The following is a 21,006-nucleotide window of genomic DNA, read 5'->3' on the forward strand; positions in this document are numbered from 1 at the left end:
TATCACACTCCTGTCCTGTAGAATAATTTACAGCAATTTAAAACTTAAGATATTATAAATATTTATGTGAATATCAAAACAACTATGTATTTGTGTTGGTATTATGTTTGTATGTGCTATATCTTGGTATGTTTTAGGATGGATCTGTGGAATGAAAATAAATTGTTACATAATGATATTGCTGAAGAAATTAGCTTTCTCCGTTTAATGGATATGAGTAAATTGAGATGAGTTAAACCAGTTTATTTATATACATTAAACTTCATTATAATTAACCTTATTGTCATTTTGTACACTAAATCACCTTTTTGTGAAATCTTTATGATGGTTGTAGGATTTGAGGTTTTCATGACAGTGAGTCTGAAGATGGCTGTCTTCTTGGTATTACGCCATGTAGTCTGGTAAAAGTTTACCGACGTTTCAGAGGTCCTTGCTGCCTTTATCATCAGGGACCTCTGAAACATCAGTAATCTTCTACCAGACTACATGGTGCAACATCCCAGAGGACGGCCATCTTCTGAAATGTACTTATATATATTGTATTGTTATGACGTGTTCGACATCCTATTGCCAGCCTTTTTTCAATGAAACATGCGTGCAATGCCAGAATTCCAACATGAATTGCTTTGGTTGGAGAGAGAGTAAGAAGGTTAAATAGTTGTAAACCTGGTGACCGACCGTTCGTTGTACCTGTTTTGAATTTTTATTTTATTAAGAGGTGGCAGCACGTTGGTATCGGACAGTATTGTGTACTAATTATTGTGTCCATGGTGATTACCGAGTAGGTGGTGTTAACATACCATGGAGGATGACTTCGTCATGGAAATTACCATAAACAGGAAGTACTAATATACCCGAGGAGTATTTTTTTATTGTAAATAGATGGTAGGGTATTTGCTTTTGATTACCACTGGAAAGTCATCCGTAGATTCAAGTTAGTATTATCTCTGTCCATGGTGATTACTGTGTGGGGTAGTGCATAGCTTTGCCGTGGAATTTACCACAAACAGGAAGTACCTAACACGCCTGGGCAGTGCAGTTTCTGATAAAGGCCTTTTCCGGTTCGTTCAACAGGGTGACGAACGTTGTGTCTGGTGCTTGTGTTATCAAATCTCGAACCATCTTCCATAATGAGGCTTTACAAGGACATTTTTACTGGTAATTATTAATATTTATGATTTGTACTTGCAGAAAATATTATTTTTGTGTTTACTGCATTTCTGAAATTTATATCGTGAAAGTTAAGTTTTCCTGTACTTAGGTTGTATCTAGGTGTGTTGCTGTTAAGATTGACAGTTCATTGTATGTTGTTTCAGTGATCGTGAATTAAGGCTTTTCTTAAATCTACACGTATGTTTGTATTGTATCCTTCCTTGTGTTTATAATTTGGCCTGTTTTAAACTTTTATTTATGTTTTGTCATTCCTTCCACTGTACTTCGTTCCCACTGCTAATTAATCATATGATATTTCAGGTGATGAGATGTTCTCAGATACGTTCAAAATAAAGCTTGTTGATGAAGTGTTATATGAAGTCTATGGCAAGGTAAGAATCAGGTAAAACCGTTAAACATACTGTGACATATTGAAAGACGTATTTCGGAGTTTAGTACAGCTTCCCCCGATTAATATTGTGAAGGAGTGAGTAGAAATGTGTTGTTGTTTTTTATGCTTTATTCCTATGTTGTGGATGTCTTGTTTTGATAGAAGGGTTTATGATCTTGGTGTTCAGTCCTTACCTAATATGGTGCTCCAAACGTTTGCAGCTAGTATGGTCTTCCAGACTGCTTCTATGTTTTGTTAAGGTTACTGTGTTGGTATTTTTGCTCAACACTAAATTGAGATCATTTTCATTATGAATTCACTTTACTGGCTGTCTGGAAGGTAAACAAAGTGATGACTCAGTTTAAGAATGGGGATGTGGTTGATAACAAGGGGGGAAATGTGAGTTGTTTAACAGATCACAGAGTTAAAATTGAGGCTGACTAGTTCATTCAATATATAAATGTAGATGAAAAGCATATTGAATACATTTATGAAGTACTGTATAACTTGTATTGCAGGTTGGTAAATAAGACTGAAATTTAAATTTGATTTTAAGTTTCATTCTACATATTCCTGAATTTTTATTATTATTATTAGTGGAGGTAACTTTTATTTTTTTACCAGGTAGTAGTAGTCGGAGTACCTGAAGTCAAAGTATATTGCCATGTCAGTTTAGCTTCCAATGCACATAGTTAATCAGAGATAAAACTCAGCTGGAACTCATGAATAATGATTTGCAATGGATGTGGGAGGAAGCCTTTGCCTAATTTAACTAGTACTTTATTATGCAATGATTTAAATTACTCCTTTGTGTTAGGATAGTCCTGCATTTGAATTGCCCAAAGACTTGAGTATTAGAATTATTTACACACAGTAGATTCTTCATAGTACAAACCAAGGGGTGGAACATCATCATATGAATATGAATGCTTTGGGTGTGTGTGTATCATGATTTGAACATTTAATGCCACCTGGAAGATTATTGAATAATTTGATCCCTACATAGTAAGCACCTTTCTGATTACTAGTAAGGTTCGCACTCTTCTAAAGGTTGATCATGCTTATGCTATGTATGTCAATTTGTTTGGAACTTCTCCATGTTGTCGATAACAGCGGACAGTAATGAAAGTAGGGATTCACTTGTAAGGGAAGTATATTCAATTTTGTAAACAGTTATCCAAGTTCCTCTTCTTTTTATGCTTGCTATTATTCTAATTTTCTTTTGTGTGGTTTTTATCTGTACCTCCATCCTTATGATTACTTGATTTCACATCCTTTCCATTTCAACATTTGTAGTCATGTTGTCAGATCTTATTTGGTGTTACTGATGTGGTTGATGAAGTGTTAAATGGACAAAAACAAGAAAACGGCAGAACTATAAAATTAGATATACATTTATATTTCCAAGTGAAGATGGCTGTATTCTCAGTTGTAGCACCATTTTAAATTCAGAGCTGTTGCTGGTACTGAATTGTGTGGGGGTCAGTGTACTCATGTTTGCTTGCCGCCACTAGAACTGACATCAGAATCTGTTTTCTCAAGGAACCTTTATGTTATCTTTGAATCCATCATGTAAATTTCATACATACCATGATGCAAGCAGTAGATGGTAGATGTGTGACAAAAGTATATGGTATAAAATGCGAACTTTGTTCAAGCATGCAAGAGTTTGCAGAAACTTGAGAGGATACACTCAGAAAAATATTGAGTAAGTGCTGCCCACCCAATAAGTCCATAACAAGTCTTCATCACAGTAAGGGAGGATAAAATCTGGTGTACTTGATCACTGTAGCAAATAGTTAAAATTTTGTTTTGCAATCTGAAGCCAGATCTTTTGCATTGTGTGTGTGTGATTGTGTGCGCACATGTGCATTTTTGTGTGTGTATATAGTTCTATGAAATTTAAATATCTGAAAAATGGTCATTCGTGTACTGAATATATGCATGCTCTAATATCCAACATTTGTGATACAGTGTTGGGAGCTCTGCATGCTATATTATTTTGTTTATCATTTGTCTACTGCAGAAGTAAGAAATCTGTGGGTGAAAGTGAGAGACATACAATGAGAATAGGAAGCTATAAAAGTTATGGAAAGTCTGGTCGCACAGTGTTAAACGTTCATGGTCTAGTGGACAACTTTTCCTAAAAATATAATGTAAGTGCTGTAAAAGATAGTGTTCTTTTTGCTATTATACTGTTGGTTGTTTTGAATAATTGTTACTTCATTTCATTCTTGTGTGGCAGGGGTGTATTTAGAATATAAATTTATCTGAATTTCTTTCCATACATATAACAAGTCAAACCTCACATATGGTATGAGTGGAGTACAGGATGACCTTAATACATTTAGTTGTACACATTCAGGTGTCCCAGAAAGATTTGTACACACATTGTAATACGGAATGTCGCTCACCTATGTTGATTGTGCTATGAAGCTAATGGTAGTCGTTTTGAACACCACAGCAGATTTTCAAATTCACTGAGTGCCAGTGCTTACATATGTAATGGTTTGTTTTTGTTAAAATGTCTTTATTTCATTCATTGAATGTGTGTACATATTTTTTGGATGCTGTATACTGTTAACCCATATCTACTAATGGATGTTGAACTTTTACATTTATGAATTTTCCTCAGAGGAGGTTATTTTGATATGTGGAAAGTGAAAATTTTGTCTCTTTGATGGCAATTTATATAGCTTTGTATTCTTGTAATCCAACCAGAATATGTTGTGAGGTAGTGGGAGCCATTTTTATTTACATAAATAGTTTTCATTGTAAGGTGTAATAGAGTTGGCACTTGTCTAAAATAAGAAAATTATTTACTGGGTCTGTGTATGTATAGGAGATGAATAGTACTAATTAATCGTGAGTGCTATATTTAAACTTAAAAAGACACAACTGTGATGAAGGTTACTGTAAACCAGTGGCCCTGAAATGAACTGTTCTGGAGGTCATATTAGACATCACAGATCAGTATATAGAAGCATTCCCAGTGATAGAATTCCTTGAAGAAATACCAGTCATTTATCACCCAAGGAAGCAATAATTGGAGTATGTAAAAGAGTATATGACTCTTAGAATGAATGAGAATATTATTGCTCTGATTAAAGCTATGGTATTTGAGGAAACAACTGAGGTAAAATAAGTGACATGTTGTACATGTTATAATTTTGTGGCCAGCATTGTAAATTATGTCACTATTGTTTAATCATGTTGGTAGGTGTAGTGAACAAGACCATCTGTTATGCAGAACACTTCATAATGCAGGGTCCAAAAATGGGATTGGATGTTTTTCAGCACCTTACCATAGGCAAGTGGATTGGAACATTTGTTTTAAAAACAAACTTAATCACTACAGGTTTTTGTCCATGCATTTTTCTAGAAAGTAGCATGTTTTAATTGTCCTCCATTGTGGTTGTAACAGTTTCCTCAAGTTCTGCACCACTTGTTACATTGAAATGCCATCGATTCGCACTTCCTCCATAATTTGGTTCTTTAGCTGTGTGATTGTGTGGGGACAATTTTTGAGCACCAGGATATCACCCTCTAAAGGTGCATGTTCGCTTCCCCCCACCATTCCCCTGCAACACTAAACACTGCCTTCTTTACTGTGTTATACAAATATATGCACCTATATCTTTGTGTACCCAACTTCCTTACTCTGTGACCAGTCAGTTGATTTTATTGAAACTGAATAATGTAAGTGTGCCAAAATTCTTGGAATTTTACCTGTGTACAGCTTATTCTGGGTAATATTTCCATTTTTAAATCAACACCTTCCAGTAGTAAGTTTATTTACTGCACCTGCCTGGATTTGAATTGTTACTAATTATGCCTCTGATCCTGAAGAACATCTGAACTCCTTTCCCAAGACAGTGTAGTTGCAGAAGTTGGTGTGCATAGAACTGAATATTTTAGGGAGTTACCTGTTCAGCCAATTGAAACAATGGCATGGAACTCTGTTGGGCTTTATTATAATGCTTAATGGTATATTTGTATTCCCACGGATGTTGGGGGCATGGCAGTTGGTATGATTGGTGCTTAGTGGGGATTGATTCCGTTTTGAGATTACATAGGGAATTTATGTTCTGGGACTTGCTGTGTACAGTGTAAGGGGGGTGGTATATACAGGGCATTGTTTCAGGGTTTGGCTATAATTAAACTTATTTTCTACAAATTTTCCAGATTAATAGCCTACAACATAGGCATTACAATACAGTAGATTCTGTTTAATTGGGACATATCGGGACTAGAACACTGGCTGAATTATGTGGCTGCCCCAAATAATCAGATTCTACTGCAGTCCAGTCCCATTTGTGGACCCTGTAATAACCAAATCTGCTTATTACAAAAATGTAGGACAGTTGAAAGGATAAAGTGTGGTCAAACACACAGAATGACTTCTGACTTATACATTTTTTATATATATTGTACATGTGCATTGGATGTTTTGGTTGTAGGAAGCAGCCCAGCACAGATGGAATTAAAAGTTTCGTACAGTATTATGCATAGTGGACCATGTTATAGGTATGCTGTTTTGTTAGTCAACATATTTACAACGCTCTGTTCAAACTGAATATAATTTTAGACTCCTTATTGACTAATTTATTTGCAAATTTGGTGTTGAGTGGTATCTACTTTTCCTTCCTATGGCTCCTGTTTTAACAGTGAGTTTTTATAGGACAAAATGGGTGCTGCTATCTGTTCCATTTTTTCTGCATACTTGTCACTTGATAGATAGTAGATGTTTGTGCTGTTATGCTATGAATACAGGCAGAGAATATGCCAGGAAAGAAGAGTTGAAAGGGTTTAAACTTAATTTCTAAGAACAATTCTATTATAATTACTTGCATTGGTTTCTTTAATGGAAGTACTATAGGCCAATACATCTGTTTATAGACTCCAAGAAAGGCTGTGTGTGTATGATTGTTGGAATATTCGTTTCAGTATATCTATGAAACTAGTTGGGACAATTAAATATGTTTAAACAAAATGTAAAGTGCATATAAGTCTGTGTGATTAATTACCTCTTTAGAATGGTCTCAAACAAGGAGATTCCTTGTAATTGAAGTGTATTATGTATTTGTTTCAGCTTATAACAAGAAAGCAAGGTAATGTCCAAATAGAAGGATTTAATCCCTCTGCTGAAGAAGCTTCTGAGGGGGTAGATGAAGCAGTAGAAAGTGGTGTTGATGTTGTGTTGAACCATAACCTTCATGAAACATATGCCTTTGGAGACAAGAAGAGTTTTACAGCATACCTGAAGGAATACATGAAAAAGTTGGTGCTTACTGCCTTGCCATGCTATTGCGTTAATTAACCTAATCATATATTTTCCATACGCTGGAAAGTTTGTAGAAAATTAAAGAATTTTAACACTTTAAACCCTGTTTTAACTGCATGTCCTGGCTTCACAGTAACTCTGTGTATTTTGCCTGCAGATTTTATGGATGTAATGTGATTCTTGGAGTAAACAGCAATTATTTCCTTGAGCATTGACAAATTGATTTTTGTATTGGTGAGGTACCCTTTGGTAAATTGAATTAAGTAGTTTGACAAGCTTTTGGCTTCAGAGAGTGAAAGCCCTTTTAGTTGGAGTTGTGTGTGTGTGCGCGCTGTAATTATTGAAATTGGTTTTTTCTTCCTGTAATAGACACTTGAACAGTTCTGCATCTTCTTTAAAGTCTGGGAAAAAAATATTTCAATGTTTTTTTATTAGAGGTATCAGTTGTGTCAAACTGCCATTTGTATTTATTGTATTGTTTGATAATACTAGAACTAAACCATGAGTATTACAATTATGGATGGTCATCATCCAGCCAGATGTTTCTGTCTCATGACATCTCAACACTTGGTGACATGTTGTAGTAGCTGGTATGTCTTTTCCATCATGAACTGTAGGGTCTAACTTTTATTGTGTTGTTATTATTCATATCTTCATAACTGTTTAGTTTGTTTTATTATGCTTATCCATGAACTGCCCTAGCATTTAATGAACACTATCATAATTGTACAAAATAGCCATTATGAAGGTAAGAAACAGTTCTCCATTTTCTAATCAAATAATTGACAACAGGTAGCTTGATATCTGTCTGTCTACCAGTTGGCTACTTAACAGCAGTATTCCAATTCATATTCTATAAACTGATATATTGTGCCATCTGTATAGCAGATTTTGTTTAAGGTTTTTGGGTCTTGCAGTGTGTTTTAACAATCCAAATGTCTTGTGAAATGCACCATATAAACTTTATTTTTAGCTACTTGAAGGTACTCAGTTTGTTCTGCTACATCCTATTATATGAACTATGTTTTAGTTATTTATTTTGGGTTTATGTATTCAGGTGTTTATTTTTTTGGGTTTTCAGATTAATCCAGAAATTGGAAGCGGAGAGCCCAGATGAAGTTGGTGTTTTCAAAATCAATACAAATAAAGTTATGAAAGATATTTTGGGTAGATTTAAGGATCTTCAGTTTTTCACAGGTTTGTCTAGATTTTGGGTGTGTATAAATATTAAATTGTTTAGATGATTTTACATTAATTTGGTTTAACATAAATTATTATTGGTTTAACTTGTTTTATATATAGGTGAATCCATGGACATTGATGGAATGGTTGCAATGCTTGAGTACAGAGATATTGATGGAGACAGTATTCCTGTTTTAATGTTTTTTAAACATGGTCTAGAAGAAGAAAAGGTTTAGGCAAGGTTGATACTGAACCTGAATGGTTAATGTAAGTATACATTTTAATTGCATTTAGAGCTGCATATAAGTGTGGTGTAACTGAAACCCTATAAGATGTTTAAAAATGTTCCACATACACTGCTATGTTTTTAAGCAATTGACAGGCAGTAACAGAATGAGATGCATTCAGGTGGTTAAGGTAGCTGCTCATTGAGTCCTCTTTGTCTCAGAAGTTTTGTGTAACTGATATCTGAAATTTTCAAGCTGTTCTCACACACTGTGACTCCTTTAATATGAAGTTTATGATGTTACTAGATGGTGATTAATTAATATTAGATCAGTAGGATTCTAATAGCAGTGTGTCCAAAGAAGGGTGGCCGTCTTTTGGATTGTAGCACCATGTAGTCTGGTAGAAGTTTGCCAACATTTCAGAGGTCCTTGCTTCTTCCATCATTAGGGTGATGAGTCATCAGACTACACAGTGCTGCAATCCAGAAAGCAGCCATCTTCATAATATTATCTTGTAAATGTCCCTCTTCCCACTTCACCAGTACTTGTTGGCCACTTTGGATTTTCAAATAATTGAGTTTGACACTACATAATGAAGTGTTTATTTAATATAGTGGCACAAGAATTTTTTTAGTTTACAAACTAATGAGATTTTATCATTGTGCTTTCCAATTCATAAATTGGTTACTGAGTGGCTTAGCCTGCACTAAAAAAGTACTTCTGCCAGGTCTGTGGAAACATTACTGTACTGTCAGTGAATGAAAGCATGTTCTAATACCACGCATCAGTATTTTACAATAGGTGCATGGCGCTACACATGCAAAAGTAACATGTCCAATAAACTTTCAGTATGCACACTAAACGTGCACAGTTTTAAGTGGCATGGGGTTGAGACGACAAACTAAAATGAACCTAACCTGAACTGAATATACTAAAAGTGCCTTTTGTGTTAACACTAACAAAGAGTGTTTATGTGTATTTGTACTAGTGTTTCTTGAATGAGATTTAGATGTAGGATTTGCAACGTAGTTTTATGTTACCCGGAACAGCTACTTCCTGTATTTAGAGCAGACATTTCAGTGGCATAGACTTTTTCTTGTACTTTTGATGGTATATATCCTTTGCATCATAATGAGTAAAGTTAAAGTAATATCTTTAAATCCTTTATTACAGAGCCCCTTGGAAACAGTGTACAGTGACACTGAGTTTGTTGTTCTGTACTGTCAGGTTTAGAATTCCTAACTTTTATTTGTTTATTTGCAGTTGTCAATATGATGAGTTCCACATATTTGGATTCAAGAGAAGGCAAATTGACTTTGTAATTATCATTGTTGTCTTTTACAGGTGGAGTGTACACAATCTAAAATGCAAGGCCATCATGTCATCTTTGGTCTGGAGAGTCATCATATTATGTTTTCTTTAATTATAATGTACAAACTTCTTTTGGTGAAAAGTTTTCTAAAGAACTGAAATTGTTTGTAAATACTGTGACATCATCTGTGCTTTTGTATATTTATTTATACTGGAAGATGGTGGTGAGAGATTTGATTGCCTTGAAGTGGCTTGGAACATAAAGAGGTCATGATCTTGCAATAAACACTGCTTCAACAATAGTTGGAAACCTGATCAGATTGTTGTTACTCATGGAATAAAACATTTTTACATTTATTTTGTCATGTAAAAGAGGAAAGGTGATGAAGAGTTTCCAGATGTCATGCCCTTCATGGGTACATTGTTCCTGTTCCCTATCAGCACACAGAACTGTTCAGGTGTTTTTTTTTATGTGTGTTGATGGATAGCTGCCCAGATAATTATACCCATAAAATTTGATTTTTTTAGAGGTTATTGTTATTCCCATCAAAATGAAAGATATAACAAATCATTTACACTGGCAAGGGCATTTGGGTGGGGGGAAATACTTCTTGTTTAATTTGAACAGTGTAGATAGGGTAAGCATGGAGGGAAATTATTTCTTGTGTTGTAATGAAATGCATATTTCTGTACTGAAAATTAAATTCCTTAGCACTTGGTTTGGTTAATTTATGCAAATATATTGTGTAGCCCTTTAAAAGAATTGTAGTTATCTGTCAGGTTCAGAAGAAGATTGTAATAATTGAATGACTTGCCATTTTTCCAAGTCTCAAGCTTCTGAAGGTGCATGTAAAATGTCCAACTTTTTTCCCTTCAGGCTGAGAATGGTTTTCCCATTGAATCAGAGCCCTAAGGAACCCTTAATGGCACTATTCTTGAAAACTAACAAGATAGTTTTCATTGTCTTCGACAATACTTTTTCATATATGCCAAATTACAAGAGTATGTCTTCAGATATAAATTTGTTAAACAGTGTTTCAATTATTGCAGAATTACGTTTTTTATTGCTACAACCACTTGTTTAATAGTATGTATGGCACACACAAAGCAGCAGGTGAGATAAAACTTGGTTAAGTAATTATAAGTGGCCTAGGGCTGCCAGCTGGACCATGCTCATTTACCTAACTTTATGTATTGTTTCCCCATCTAGATTTTGGATGTGTTATGTTATTTCCTATTAAAATTTTGTGTTTCTCATTTAACCATCTAGTTCTCTGATCACTATGGTTTTGGGGGGAAGAATACAAATACTTATGTTACTCTTACAATAATTCAGAATGAATTAAAATTGGACTTGCATGGTTTTAATACTCAATTTTGAAATCGAGTAATTTGGGCCTTATTTCTTGTAGATTTATATAGGTGCTGCTTGCTTCCTTTCTTCAGATTGTACCTGAAAATACTTTGTACATTCAAAAGAATTTATATGATGAGAAAATAATTGTGGAAAAGGGAACCGTGGAAGGCTTCCTTAAGCATGAAGTCTCCGTTACTTTAAATGCCACATAATGTCTTGTTTGGTGCTATAGGGGGAGAGATGTTAATTGTTATTAACTGCTCACAGTGTGGCATTAGCAGTATGAAACAAAAAATTTGAATTATGTTCCTAGTGTCATGACTAGACTGACTGGTAGCAGTGTTGATCTGTAATAGCCATTTCTGTTCAGAAAATTTTCTACAAATACTGATCATTGTTAAGTATAGATCAGTTTGTACCAATACCAAATGATACTGGAGAAAACATTTGAATGATTCTGAGTCAGGTATATTGCTTAATTCAAAGTGGTGTGAAATTGGTATTCCTCATTTTGAATACTGAAAAAATTTGGTCCAGTGTTAAAGATTTTGGTCAAGTACTATTGGGGAATAAAATATCCCCCTGTTCCATACATGTCTCGATCATCTGTACAATCCAGACATTTTAAGGAATTCAGGTATACTCTAAAATAAGCCTTAGATTCCTTGCATCTTAACATAACAAAAAGTTAGCCTCTAGCAGCATATTATATAGTATGAGCAGTACTGCGACATAACGTTTATTATAAAGTTGGCCTCAAGACAACTGGTAAGGAAATTGCCATATATTTCAGAACCTAAATGTGATAGTGAATAGTGGTGGTCAAGTAAGGGAAGTAACCACATCTCTAACCTTTTAAAACATACTGACTAATATTTACGTATAATGTTTCATATTTATTAAGATTATAAATAGAACGAATGTTTATAAAGACATTTAAAAAAGTCCGTTTTATTTCAACTTCCATGTTGTAACTTACCGGTAGGTTTGCCACTACTAACATTGATATCAACATGGAGGTGTACAATGAAGTTTTTGGAGGCCGGTTTAAATATAAATGGTTTCTTTTGTTTTATATGATGCTAAGTAGTTCCATGATAAGTAATTCAGTAACAGCTAAAGGAGTCGATTATAATGGGTATATCGTTTATTGCCCCTGTATGGGTAAGTTACTTAAACTTGCCAACTAATTGTGTTGTTTTCATATTTAGAGGTTATGCTGTAAAAGATCCTCTTGTTTGCGTTCTTTAGGACGATTAGGCAATCAAGCTGATCACTTTTTGGGCGCGCTTGGTTTTGCTAAAGGAGTGAATCGAACATTAGTACTGCCACCATGGGTGGAATACCGGTACGGAGAACCGCGCTCGGTAAGAATAATTAGTATTATCCATTCGTGGGTTATGGTACAGATTACGGTATTTAACCAGTTATGTAGGTATCCCATTCAGGGTCGTTTTTATTCCACACAAATGCTTCTTTCTGGATTTGGTTAGGTTAAATTCAGAGGACACTTTCCTTAATCTGCACTTTGAACCATGCTTTATATAATGCATATATAAAGTAAGATGAAAATGCATATTTCGGAGAGAAATTGCAGGGCATTGTCATTTAGTGTGTGTTAAGGATATCAGTTTGAGTAATTTAAAGCTGTATTTGGCCCATTTTCATACAAATAGTTGATGTATATGCTTTCAGTTGCCCTATTTATGTCATGGGTTGGTAAATTTTGCCCATGCTGGTAGGCCTTTCTCAGTGTCATACCCCTGGAACTACTTTGAAACACAAAACTTAATGTGATTTAATATACATAATAGTAGATTACTGGGAGATGAAGATGGTATACTACTTGAGTATACCACTATCAAAATGAAAATATATTTACTTTATTAATTATATTTTCTTTTAGATTCAAGTTCCATTTGATACATACTTTAAAGTTGAACCTTTACTGAACTACCATAGGGTTATGACTATGGAAAAATTTATGAAGACTTTAGTTCTTGACATCTGGCCACCACAAAAAAGGATAGGTACGTATTATATAATTTTTAAATGCTTTGTCAGCTCTTGTGACATCAACAATCTACACAATACATTTAGTAAATGCTTTACTTTTATTTGAAAGGAGGGAGACTATATTAAATGTGTTTTTTCAATTGTCAGTTCCTGTGCCAAAATTAGCAACTGTTGTAAGTTTATGGCAGAATGGAAGAGAAGTATGGAACATCTTGATCATTTATAAGATATTTTGAATGTTGTATATTTGATTATTGGCTTCACACCAAGATGTTTCAAAATTTCTCTTACTCTTTATTTACACATGTACTTTAAGCATATAGGGATGATTACTGTGATTTATATATTAGAAGGGATTCCTGTGCTCATTTAGTATTATCTGCAGGGCCAAAGTAGTATCTTAAGCTGAAATTGTAGCTAGGTACTATCACAGCATTTTAAATAGTTGCTGGGGTACTAAAATATCTATGGTGAATGCAATGGAATGAGAAATATTGATGTTTACATATTTTCAGTTTGTGGTATGGGGTTACTAGAATGATGGTAAAGAGTTTACATTACAGAATATTGGGCAGTAGAGAAATTATGATCTCTCACCAAATAGAAACAGACATAGTAAAAACAAGATACAAGAGAAGTGAGTTCTGTATAATACTGTAGAAACTGTTGTGGAAAACTGATCTAGAATATTTGGAGCAACAGACAATACCATCTAGTTATAGAAACATCTGAAGAAAGGTCATTTATTTAAAAAAATAAAATCCAAAAAAATATTTTGTATGATTATTTTGTCTGTATGAAATTTGAGATTTTTAAGGTGGTGATAATGTGGATTATGGTCTTCTGGATTGTGATGTCATGTACTCCTGTAGGTGGTTACCAACATTTCACAGGAATATATCTCCTTTATCTTAAAATTTTTTCTTTCATAAGTGTCTCGAACAACCAATTTCCACTCAAGTTTTCATCATGGCAGACAAGAAATTATTTAATGAAACTAGGGTTAAATGCAGTGTTAACTATGTGTACCCCCTGCTTTAACAAACTGTAAGACTGTATTTGTGTTTATGGGTCTCATGTAATTCTCTGTGTTAACAGGAATTATTTCTGTAAACAGCATCAGCCAGTTGATCTTTGTAAGAGAGATGTGTTGTGTTTTCTTTTAGATGAGTTTTGATTTTTAAGAATCAATGTGCATTCTTGATTTGTATCATATTTTATGTCTGTTTTATTGTTGTGTCAGCTTTTTGCTACACTCCTAGGGGTGATGGCAATGGATGTAATGCAAAAGAAGGGAATCCATTTGGACCATTCTGGGATACATTTAATGTGGATTTTGTTGGATCTGAATTTTATGGACCATTGCATTATGACATACATCATCATGATATGTCTGCAAAGTGGAGTGAGAAGTATCCATCACATAAATGGCCCGGTATGTATCACATATTGTCAGCTGAGAATTAAGTCTGTCGTGAACTGAAATGTCTGACCCTGTGAGTTTATCCTTCACATATAAAGCATATAATTCACAAGCAGGCTGATATTTTCCATAAAAATATTATCTTAATGGCAAGGATGAATATATTATGATTTTAACTGTGGCTTCTGTAGTGATCTAAACTTTTCTATTTACCTGAAAGAAGGTTTTTAAATGAAAGTTTTAGAAAATTTGCAACTTAGCATGGTGTACCAAAATGATGTCCAATTGTGACATTTTTCTACTGTCCTTGCTCTGTAACAGGTTACCACAAAAACTGACCAAGTTGATGCAGACTTATGTAATAAATGCTGAACACACACCCCTCTGAATCGTAAATTAGAGGGGAGTATTAAGTTATTTAATGACTCTCTATCAACTGCAGTGATTGTTAGGTTAGAATTGTGTGTAAGGATGAACTTGAAAGGAGTGGGTTTATTTCATGGTAGCATTTGCTTGATGGGAGTGAGGAAAACCATGGATAGTTTGTGTCTTGCCGGAGATTCGAATCATTCACCTGGCGAATAAAAGAAAGAAGTAATACGATCTAAGCCATCTTGATCAGTAATATACTGTGATTTACTTTAGTCCTACTATAGTATAACAATTTTGATGTTTAGTGTTGACGAAGCTGCTAGAGCTGTTTAACACAAGTTCCGCAAAAATACAGTAATGGTAACAGTCATTTTGATACTGAGCGTCAGTTTAACATGCACTTTCAGAGATAATCCATTCTGGATTTTACACTGAACACTGGCAATCTTCATTGAATTTTTTCTTTCTCTGTTCGGTATGAAAATTCTTGGGCAGAAATGCAGTCACTTCCTTCTCTATTTTCTGTAAATACTACTTTATCATTGCCTTCCCATATGACCAAATCTGTGCAGTTGATATACAGAATCATTAATTAAACAAGGATCCAGTCAACAAACTGACAGTGAATGTTTGAGTGTGAGAGTGAACAAATGTTTCAATAAATTTGATGAAGTGAAAAAACAGGTTCCGGAACATGACACAAATCTCTTTAGGTTAAATTATGCGAAGTTAAAATCCATATGAGTTGGAATTATGGCATTTCGTCTCTTCATTCTTGCCCCATCTAGTATCTCAACACAGCCCGTTCATGTACGGAAAAGCCTAAACCTAGTTTTTCATTTTCCCTATTTGTGTTAAGGTGAGTGCAGACTATTGTGCATATTGGGGAAATGGCATTGATTCAGAATTACATATGTCACAGCATTCATTTTCAGACTAGATAGGTTTTACATGAGATAAAATGTTGTACACCTCCACATTTTTGTCCTTTTTATGCTGTGCAACAAATTTAATATTTTATCATATCCTTTAAAACTTAGATTTTTTAGTAACTATTACAGTTATGTATTAATACCTGCAAAGTACAAAACATTTTAATTTTCTTATCAACATTTACATCTTTTTTCCCCCCATTTCCTATTAAAACAATCATAAATGGTTTTACTATATAAATGTTAGAATCCATAAGCATTTTTATTGCCTTTATAGTATGTAGTGAAACAGATTGTGGTCTTTTGGGTTGTGATGCCACACAGCCTTGTATGTGGTTACCAACGTTTTGGAGGAATGTATCACTGGAGATAAAGAGATTATATCTGTGACATATTGGTAACCACATACAAGACTGCATGATAACCACAAAGACCAGTTTTACCATTATAGAAATTCATATTTCATATTGGATTTGTTTTCAAATTATTATTTTCAGTTCTTGCTTTTACTGGGGCTCCTGCAAGCTTTCCAGTCCAACTTGAGAATCGTGAACTACATCGATACATGCATTGGAGTGAACCAATACAAGGGCAAGCACATGATTTTATCAGGCAAAAGCTTCCAAAAGGAGCTTTTATAGGAATTCATTTGCGTAATGGAATAGACTGGGTACAGTATCTGCTTCATTCCTGATTTATTTATGTTTTAACGTAAGTGCAGAATTTTTAAAACTCATATTATGAATTCAGCGAAGACTTTATGGATAACCAGCCACATTAGGTTGTCATAAAAAACTGACTTTTCAAGAACCATCTCAGTCATCATCAAGATTCTGACATATCAGATCCTTGACTCAGCTGAATGCCCATGAAGACCTCACTGAATTTTGTCACCACAAAAGCTATAGGTCTTACTTCATATTATGAACATTGGTTAGCAGAAGAAAGCTATAGCACTTGTCAAAAGAGGAAGTATAAACAAATAATTTCCTTTTCAACTCTGTGCCTATGCTAGTCCTAATTCCTGCCTGATCCTCTCTCTAACAGAAGTTCCTCGAGCTTTGGCAGCCACCACAAATCATAGGTTGTACATACTGACTACCACCACAATCTTTGCATTTAGTATCATTTCTAAAGACCATGTGTTACACCGTTAGTAGTTAAGTTTAGTGGTTTTAAAGAAATAGTAGTTTATACGTATCCATACATGTTTTGTGCTCACACGTAAAAAGGTGTGTGAATTTTTTCTTTTTACTTAATTTAGTGGCTATTCCCTTCTTTCTGCTTTGAAGTTCTTTCCTTGTGACTTTATCCAGAGTCTATTGATATTCAAATGTTTATGCTTATCATATTTGCTAATCTTAAAACTTTGCATACCGTATAGTGTATTAGAATATAAAATAAGCAAACAAACAAACTATTAAACACTATAAAGAAGATACTAGTGCCATACGCGTTTCAACCTCAAGAGGTCATCCATCGCCCACGCTTCGTTGGAGTTCACGGATATGGACGACGCAACAACGGCTCGCCGCAGACCAGCTACGGTTGTCGGACCATCGGATCAATAGCTAAGTGCAGAGTTCAACTCCTGTGAAACCAACATCTAGTGTAGTCTTGCTTGATATGCTTTTGTAAAGAACTCAACTTCATGATTTGTTTTATAAACCATATTTAGACTAATTTTAAACCATTCTGATAAAATTAATTAATTTCCTTGTTGCCACGGATGATGACCTCTTGAGGTTGAAACGCGCATGGTACTAGTATCTTCTTTATAGTGTTAATAGTTTATTTGTTTGTTTATTTTATATTTGCTAATGTTTTGTTTTAGAAACTTATATTTCTGTTTCATCACTTACATTATTTGTATTCATTATATATTTTACTCCATAGGTTCGTGCATGTGAACACATCAACTACAGTCCAAATCTGTTTGCAGCTCCCCAGTGCCTTGGTTATCAAAATGAGCGTGGTGTAGCTACTACAGAAATGTGTCTCCCTTCCAGAGAGACTATTGTGAGACAACTTAAAAGGGTACTGAAAAATATGAAAGGTGTTGTAGCAGTGTTTGTTGCTTCAGATAGCAATCACATGATTACTGACCTCACAGAGGCACTTAAGAGAATGGAGGTGAGCAGTTCATTTCTACACTAGAAAATATTTCAATTTAATAAATAGAGACTCTGCGTGAGTAATGTATTAAAAAAATCATACAGTATACCTCTGAGAATTGAGATTGGCTGAAATTGTAAATGTCTAGAAATCAACTACATTAACCTGTTTGGAGAAAAGAGATGCAGTGTTCCACTAGAAGCTTATTTTCCTCATTTTTCCCAGAGCTAGAATAGGGCACTTTTCTTCATTGTCACTAAATCTTTCGTGTTTATCCTATATTCTTACAGTTTATTGTCCACTTTTTTGATAAACAAACCACTGTACTAATAAAATACTGCGACCACAAAATTAAATGAATGCTGACTACAGTTTGACACATAAGTGTCCAATTATGGATTTGTGATTCAAGATGCACCATCTCACCAGTATTGCTAGTTGCTGCACAGAAGAATCAGTCGTCTTAGTGTTGTTGTTGTTATTATCAGGACTTTATACATGGCATGGCATAAGTATTGGTGGAACAGAATACCATGTCTCAAGTCCGTTGATGTACACCTGTTTCCATTATAATTTATATGAACAAGTAGGAGAATGTCAACTTTCTGTACAATGTAATGAATGACACTGTAATTATAAATGTAAGTTGTGTTTTGCAGACTAGTCCTTGGCTCGTGGGACGGTCACATTTCTTGGTCTTCAAGTAACTTTCCCAAGTGACACCTCCTTATTCATAGACTCATGAAATGAAGAAATTGTATGCAAATTGAGTTTTAATTTTATAAGCCGATTAACTCAATTGGTTTTTTTTTTTTGTTTTGTTTTTTTAAAGGTCACTGTTCATCGTTTGGAACCATCCAATCCTCATGTTGAGCTGGCAATTCTTGGTCAGTCAAATCACTTTATTGGCAATTGTATATCATCTTTCTCTGCTTTTGTCAAGAGGGAGAGAGATGCTCGTGGCTTGCCTTCATCCTTCTGGGCTTTCCCAACTGAGCGTACATCAGCTAATGCAAACCAGGCACATGATGAGTTGTAGAATATCTAATTCATAATGGAGCACATTGAAAAAAAACTTTGGAACAAGGAATGTTTGGTTATTTTGGTAAGCTGAAGTATTTTTTGCATGTCATGTGGTGTTTGAACATAAATCATTATTCAGTAGTACAGCATTAATGTTTAAAATATTTTAAGAGGAAGCATGAAATTATGAACTGAATTGTGTTGGTGTGATAAATTACTATTTATAGCCCAACATTTTATTTTTAAAATTTTAAATGCATTGCATGAAATTATAACTGATTATGTAGGATCTGAGATTCTCACCATGTAGTCTGATAGAAGTTTACCAATATTTCAGAGCCCTGATGATGGATACAGCAAGGACCTCTGAAATGTCGGTAAACTTCTACCAGACTACATGGCACTACAACCCAGAAGACAGCCATCTTTATAATTAATTATATTTGTGTAACTATATATTTTGATAATCGCCCTCGGTGGACTAGTGGTTAGCATGCTCGCCACTGGACCCAAGGTTCGCGGGTTCAAACCTGGCCGAGGTCGATGGATTTTTAAGGGTGATAAAAATTCGTAGCACAACTTCCTTCATAGGGGAAGTAAAGTCGGCGGTCCCATGTTGTAGATTTACGGCATGTAAAAGAACCTTACGAGCATGTACGAGATGTTTTGTAAGCAAAATTCAGTGGCCATTTCTCACCCAAGTCTCTCCTGATTCACTGCTAGATGTCTCTAGCAGACAAATCAGGATTGAGTAGAAATTGTGCAGTCAGTGGGGCATGTCACTCACTACTCATAAATGCAAACTTCAAAAGACATAGAAAACCTCCCGTATGGGAGGAGGCCAAGGCTCGACTTCAGGCTGTTGCGCCATAGAAGAAGAAGAAGATATAGTTTGATATTTGTTTGTTCTTAGGTTATTTGATGATGCTGTATCAAGTGTACTTATGTACATCAGTTGAAAGGTGTCAGGATATGAATGGAGCATTGGAAGGAATTGTAGAGGAAGCAGTCATGGCCTATGCTAAGGTACTGTCACATTATTTGCTTACAAGAACTATGGAAAAGTACAAGAAGAAATTCTTGATGTGGTACAAAGTGAGATTGAATTGAGTATCTCTCAGACATAAATGGGCCAATTACTTGTAGTCACACCATCTTGAAATACAATCAAATTAGACTCTCTCATACATCTACTCACTTACCCGACACTCATTTCAGTGTCAAACTTAAAATTGTGGGCTACAAGTACGAAATTATGTGTCAGAAAAAAATATAGTAAAATGATTTCTGATAACCAGTTTATTCTAGTGTTTCTACTTCTACAAAGTAATGTATGAACCGCAAACACAGTTGCTGATAACACTTAGGACATTTTCCACAAAAAATTGTTTTATGGCGTCACATTCTGCAGACACTTCACATACAAAAATTCCTTCCCCTTCATTTTCATTCAAACCATTCTTTGAACTAGGTACATGACATGAATAGAGATGCAGAAGTCTGTCTACAGTCGTTCCCAAACTACTTCGTGCAAATTTAATTTTTGGACTAATTCTTCTCATGCCTGTTAAATTGTAACTTTTACATTAACATACATTCAAAATTCAGCAGTTCAGGAATATCACAATATTTCAATATCTGCATAGTGTGTATCATTATTACTTTCTAAATTTAAAAAAAATCATTTGCATTTTTAAAAGAGGTAAAAAGGAATAAACATGTATGAGTAATGCACCCATCAATCAGCTACTTTCATAGTTTTAATGTAGATGGAGTTACATTCCAATTGCACATCAGATTTACAAGTTGAGTGAATTATCAAGAAACTATGAATCAAATTAAGCAATTTTTAAGCTAATCTCTGTTAGTTTTTTGGGTTGTTTATCTCTAAGGCCTGTTAAAAAAGAAAGTACAGCACCTGCATACCATTACAAATCGATGGCTATGACTTTTGCAGAAGAGTTAGTATAAATTATAAAGTTGATTGATTATGCTCAAATGTGGTATCCATTAGAATGTGATATAATTTATTGCAAGAGTTTACATACAGAATTTTCATAGAGGCAAAAGTTGATTAGTACAAATGTACTTGCAAAGAGGAAATTCATTGTGATATGTATATCCCGTTAAAATGAAGGTTAGGCTCGAAAAGAATGTTTGATTATAATTAAATTTGATTTACGTTAATACTAGGAGGCCTAAATGGATGTTTCCAACCTTG

The 21,006-nt window shown here is 34.5% G+C and overlaps 2 protein-coding genes across 3 annotated transcripts; both read left to right on the forward strand.

Annotated features, from left to right (window-relative positions):
- Positions 1-1,002: 1,002 nt before the first annotated feature.
- On the forward strand, positions 1,003-9,904 carry Tctp (translationally controlled tumor protein). The gene is made up of 6 exons (XM_022058495.1): positions 1,003-1,158; positions 1,474-1,544; positions 6,636-6,823; positions 7,909-8,024; positions 8,130-8,276; positions 9,581-9,904. The coding sequence occupies exons 1-5, from the start codon at positions 1,131-1,133 to the stop codon at positions 8,243-8,245; spliced, it is 519 nt and encodes a 172-aa protein (XP_021914187.1). The 5' UTR covers positions 1,003-1,130; the 3' UTR covers positions 8,246-8,276; positions 9,581-9,904.
- Positions 9,905-11,892: 1,988 nt separating this feature from the next.
- O-fut1 (O-fucosyltransferase 1) lies at positions 11,893-20,972 on the forward strand. 2 transcript variants are annotated; one of them, XM_087353098.1, is made up of 8 exons: positions 11,893-12,068; positions 12,156-12,271; positions 12,811-12,934; positions 14,164-14,355; positions 16,145-16,317; positions 17,544-17,780; positions 18,595-18,867; positions 19,123-20,972. In XM_087353098.1, the coding sequence occupies exons 1-7, from the start codon at positions 11,918-11,920 to the stop codon at positions 18,799-18,801; spliced, it is 1,200 nt and encodes a 399-aa protein (XP_087209224.1). In that variant the 5' UTR covers positions 11,893-11,917; the 3' UTR covers positions 18,802-18,867; positions 19,123-20,972. The 2 variants fall into 2 exon arrangements, with proteins under 2 accessions (XP_087209224.1, XP_021914177.1); XM_022058485.2 differs by having other exon boundaries at positions 19,699-20,972.
- The last annotated feature ends 34 nt before the right edge of the window (positions 20,973-21,006 follow it).

This window comes from Zootermopsis nevadensis, unplaced genomic scaffold, assembly GCF_977971745.1.
Source record: "Zootermopsis nevadensis isolate Lab colony 2312 unplaced genomic scaffold, Znev_1.0 Znev_ptg000021l, whole genome shotgun sequence".
Lineage (NCBI taxonomy): Eukaryota > Metazoa > Arthropoda > Insecta > Blattodea > Termopsidae > Zootermopsis > Zootermopsis nevadensis.

What these genes read in the sequence shown, in the direction of transcription:
- O-fut1 (XM_087353098.1), top strand. Translation starts at nt 11,918, where the DNA reads ATGGAGGTGTACAATGAAGTTTTTGGAGGCCGGTTTAAATATAAATGG. An exon ending in GGTACGGAGAACCGCGCTCG is followed by an intron (nt 12,272 to 12,810) that starts GTAAGAATAATT and finishes ATTTTCTTTTAG; the next exon opens with ATTCAAGTTCCATTTGATAC. An exon ending in AGGCACTTAAGAGAATGGAG is followed by an intron (nt 17,781 to 18,594) that starts GTGAGCAGTTCA and finishes GTTTTTTTAAAG; the next exon opens with GTCACTGTTCATCGTTTGGA.
- Tctp (XM_022058495.1), top strand. Translation starts at nt 1,131, where the DNA reads ATGAGGCTTTACAAGGACATTTTTACTG. An exon ending in TTACAAGGACATTTTTACTG is followed by an intron (nt 1,159 to 1,473) that starts GTAATTATTAAT and finishes ATGATATTTCAG; the next exon opens with GTGATGAGATGTTCTCAGAT. An exon ending in GGATCTTCAGTTTTTCACAG is followed by an intron (nt 8,025 to 8,129) that starts GTTTGTCTAGAT and finishes TTTTATATATAG; the next exon opens with GTGAATCCATGGACATTGAT.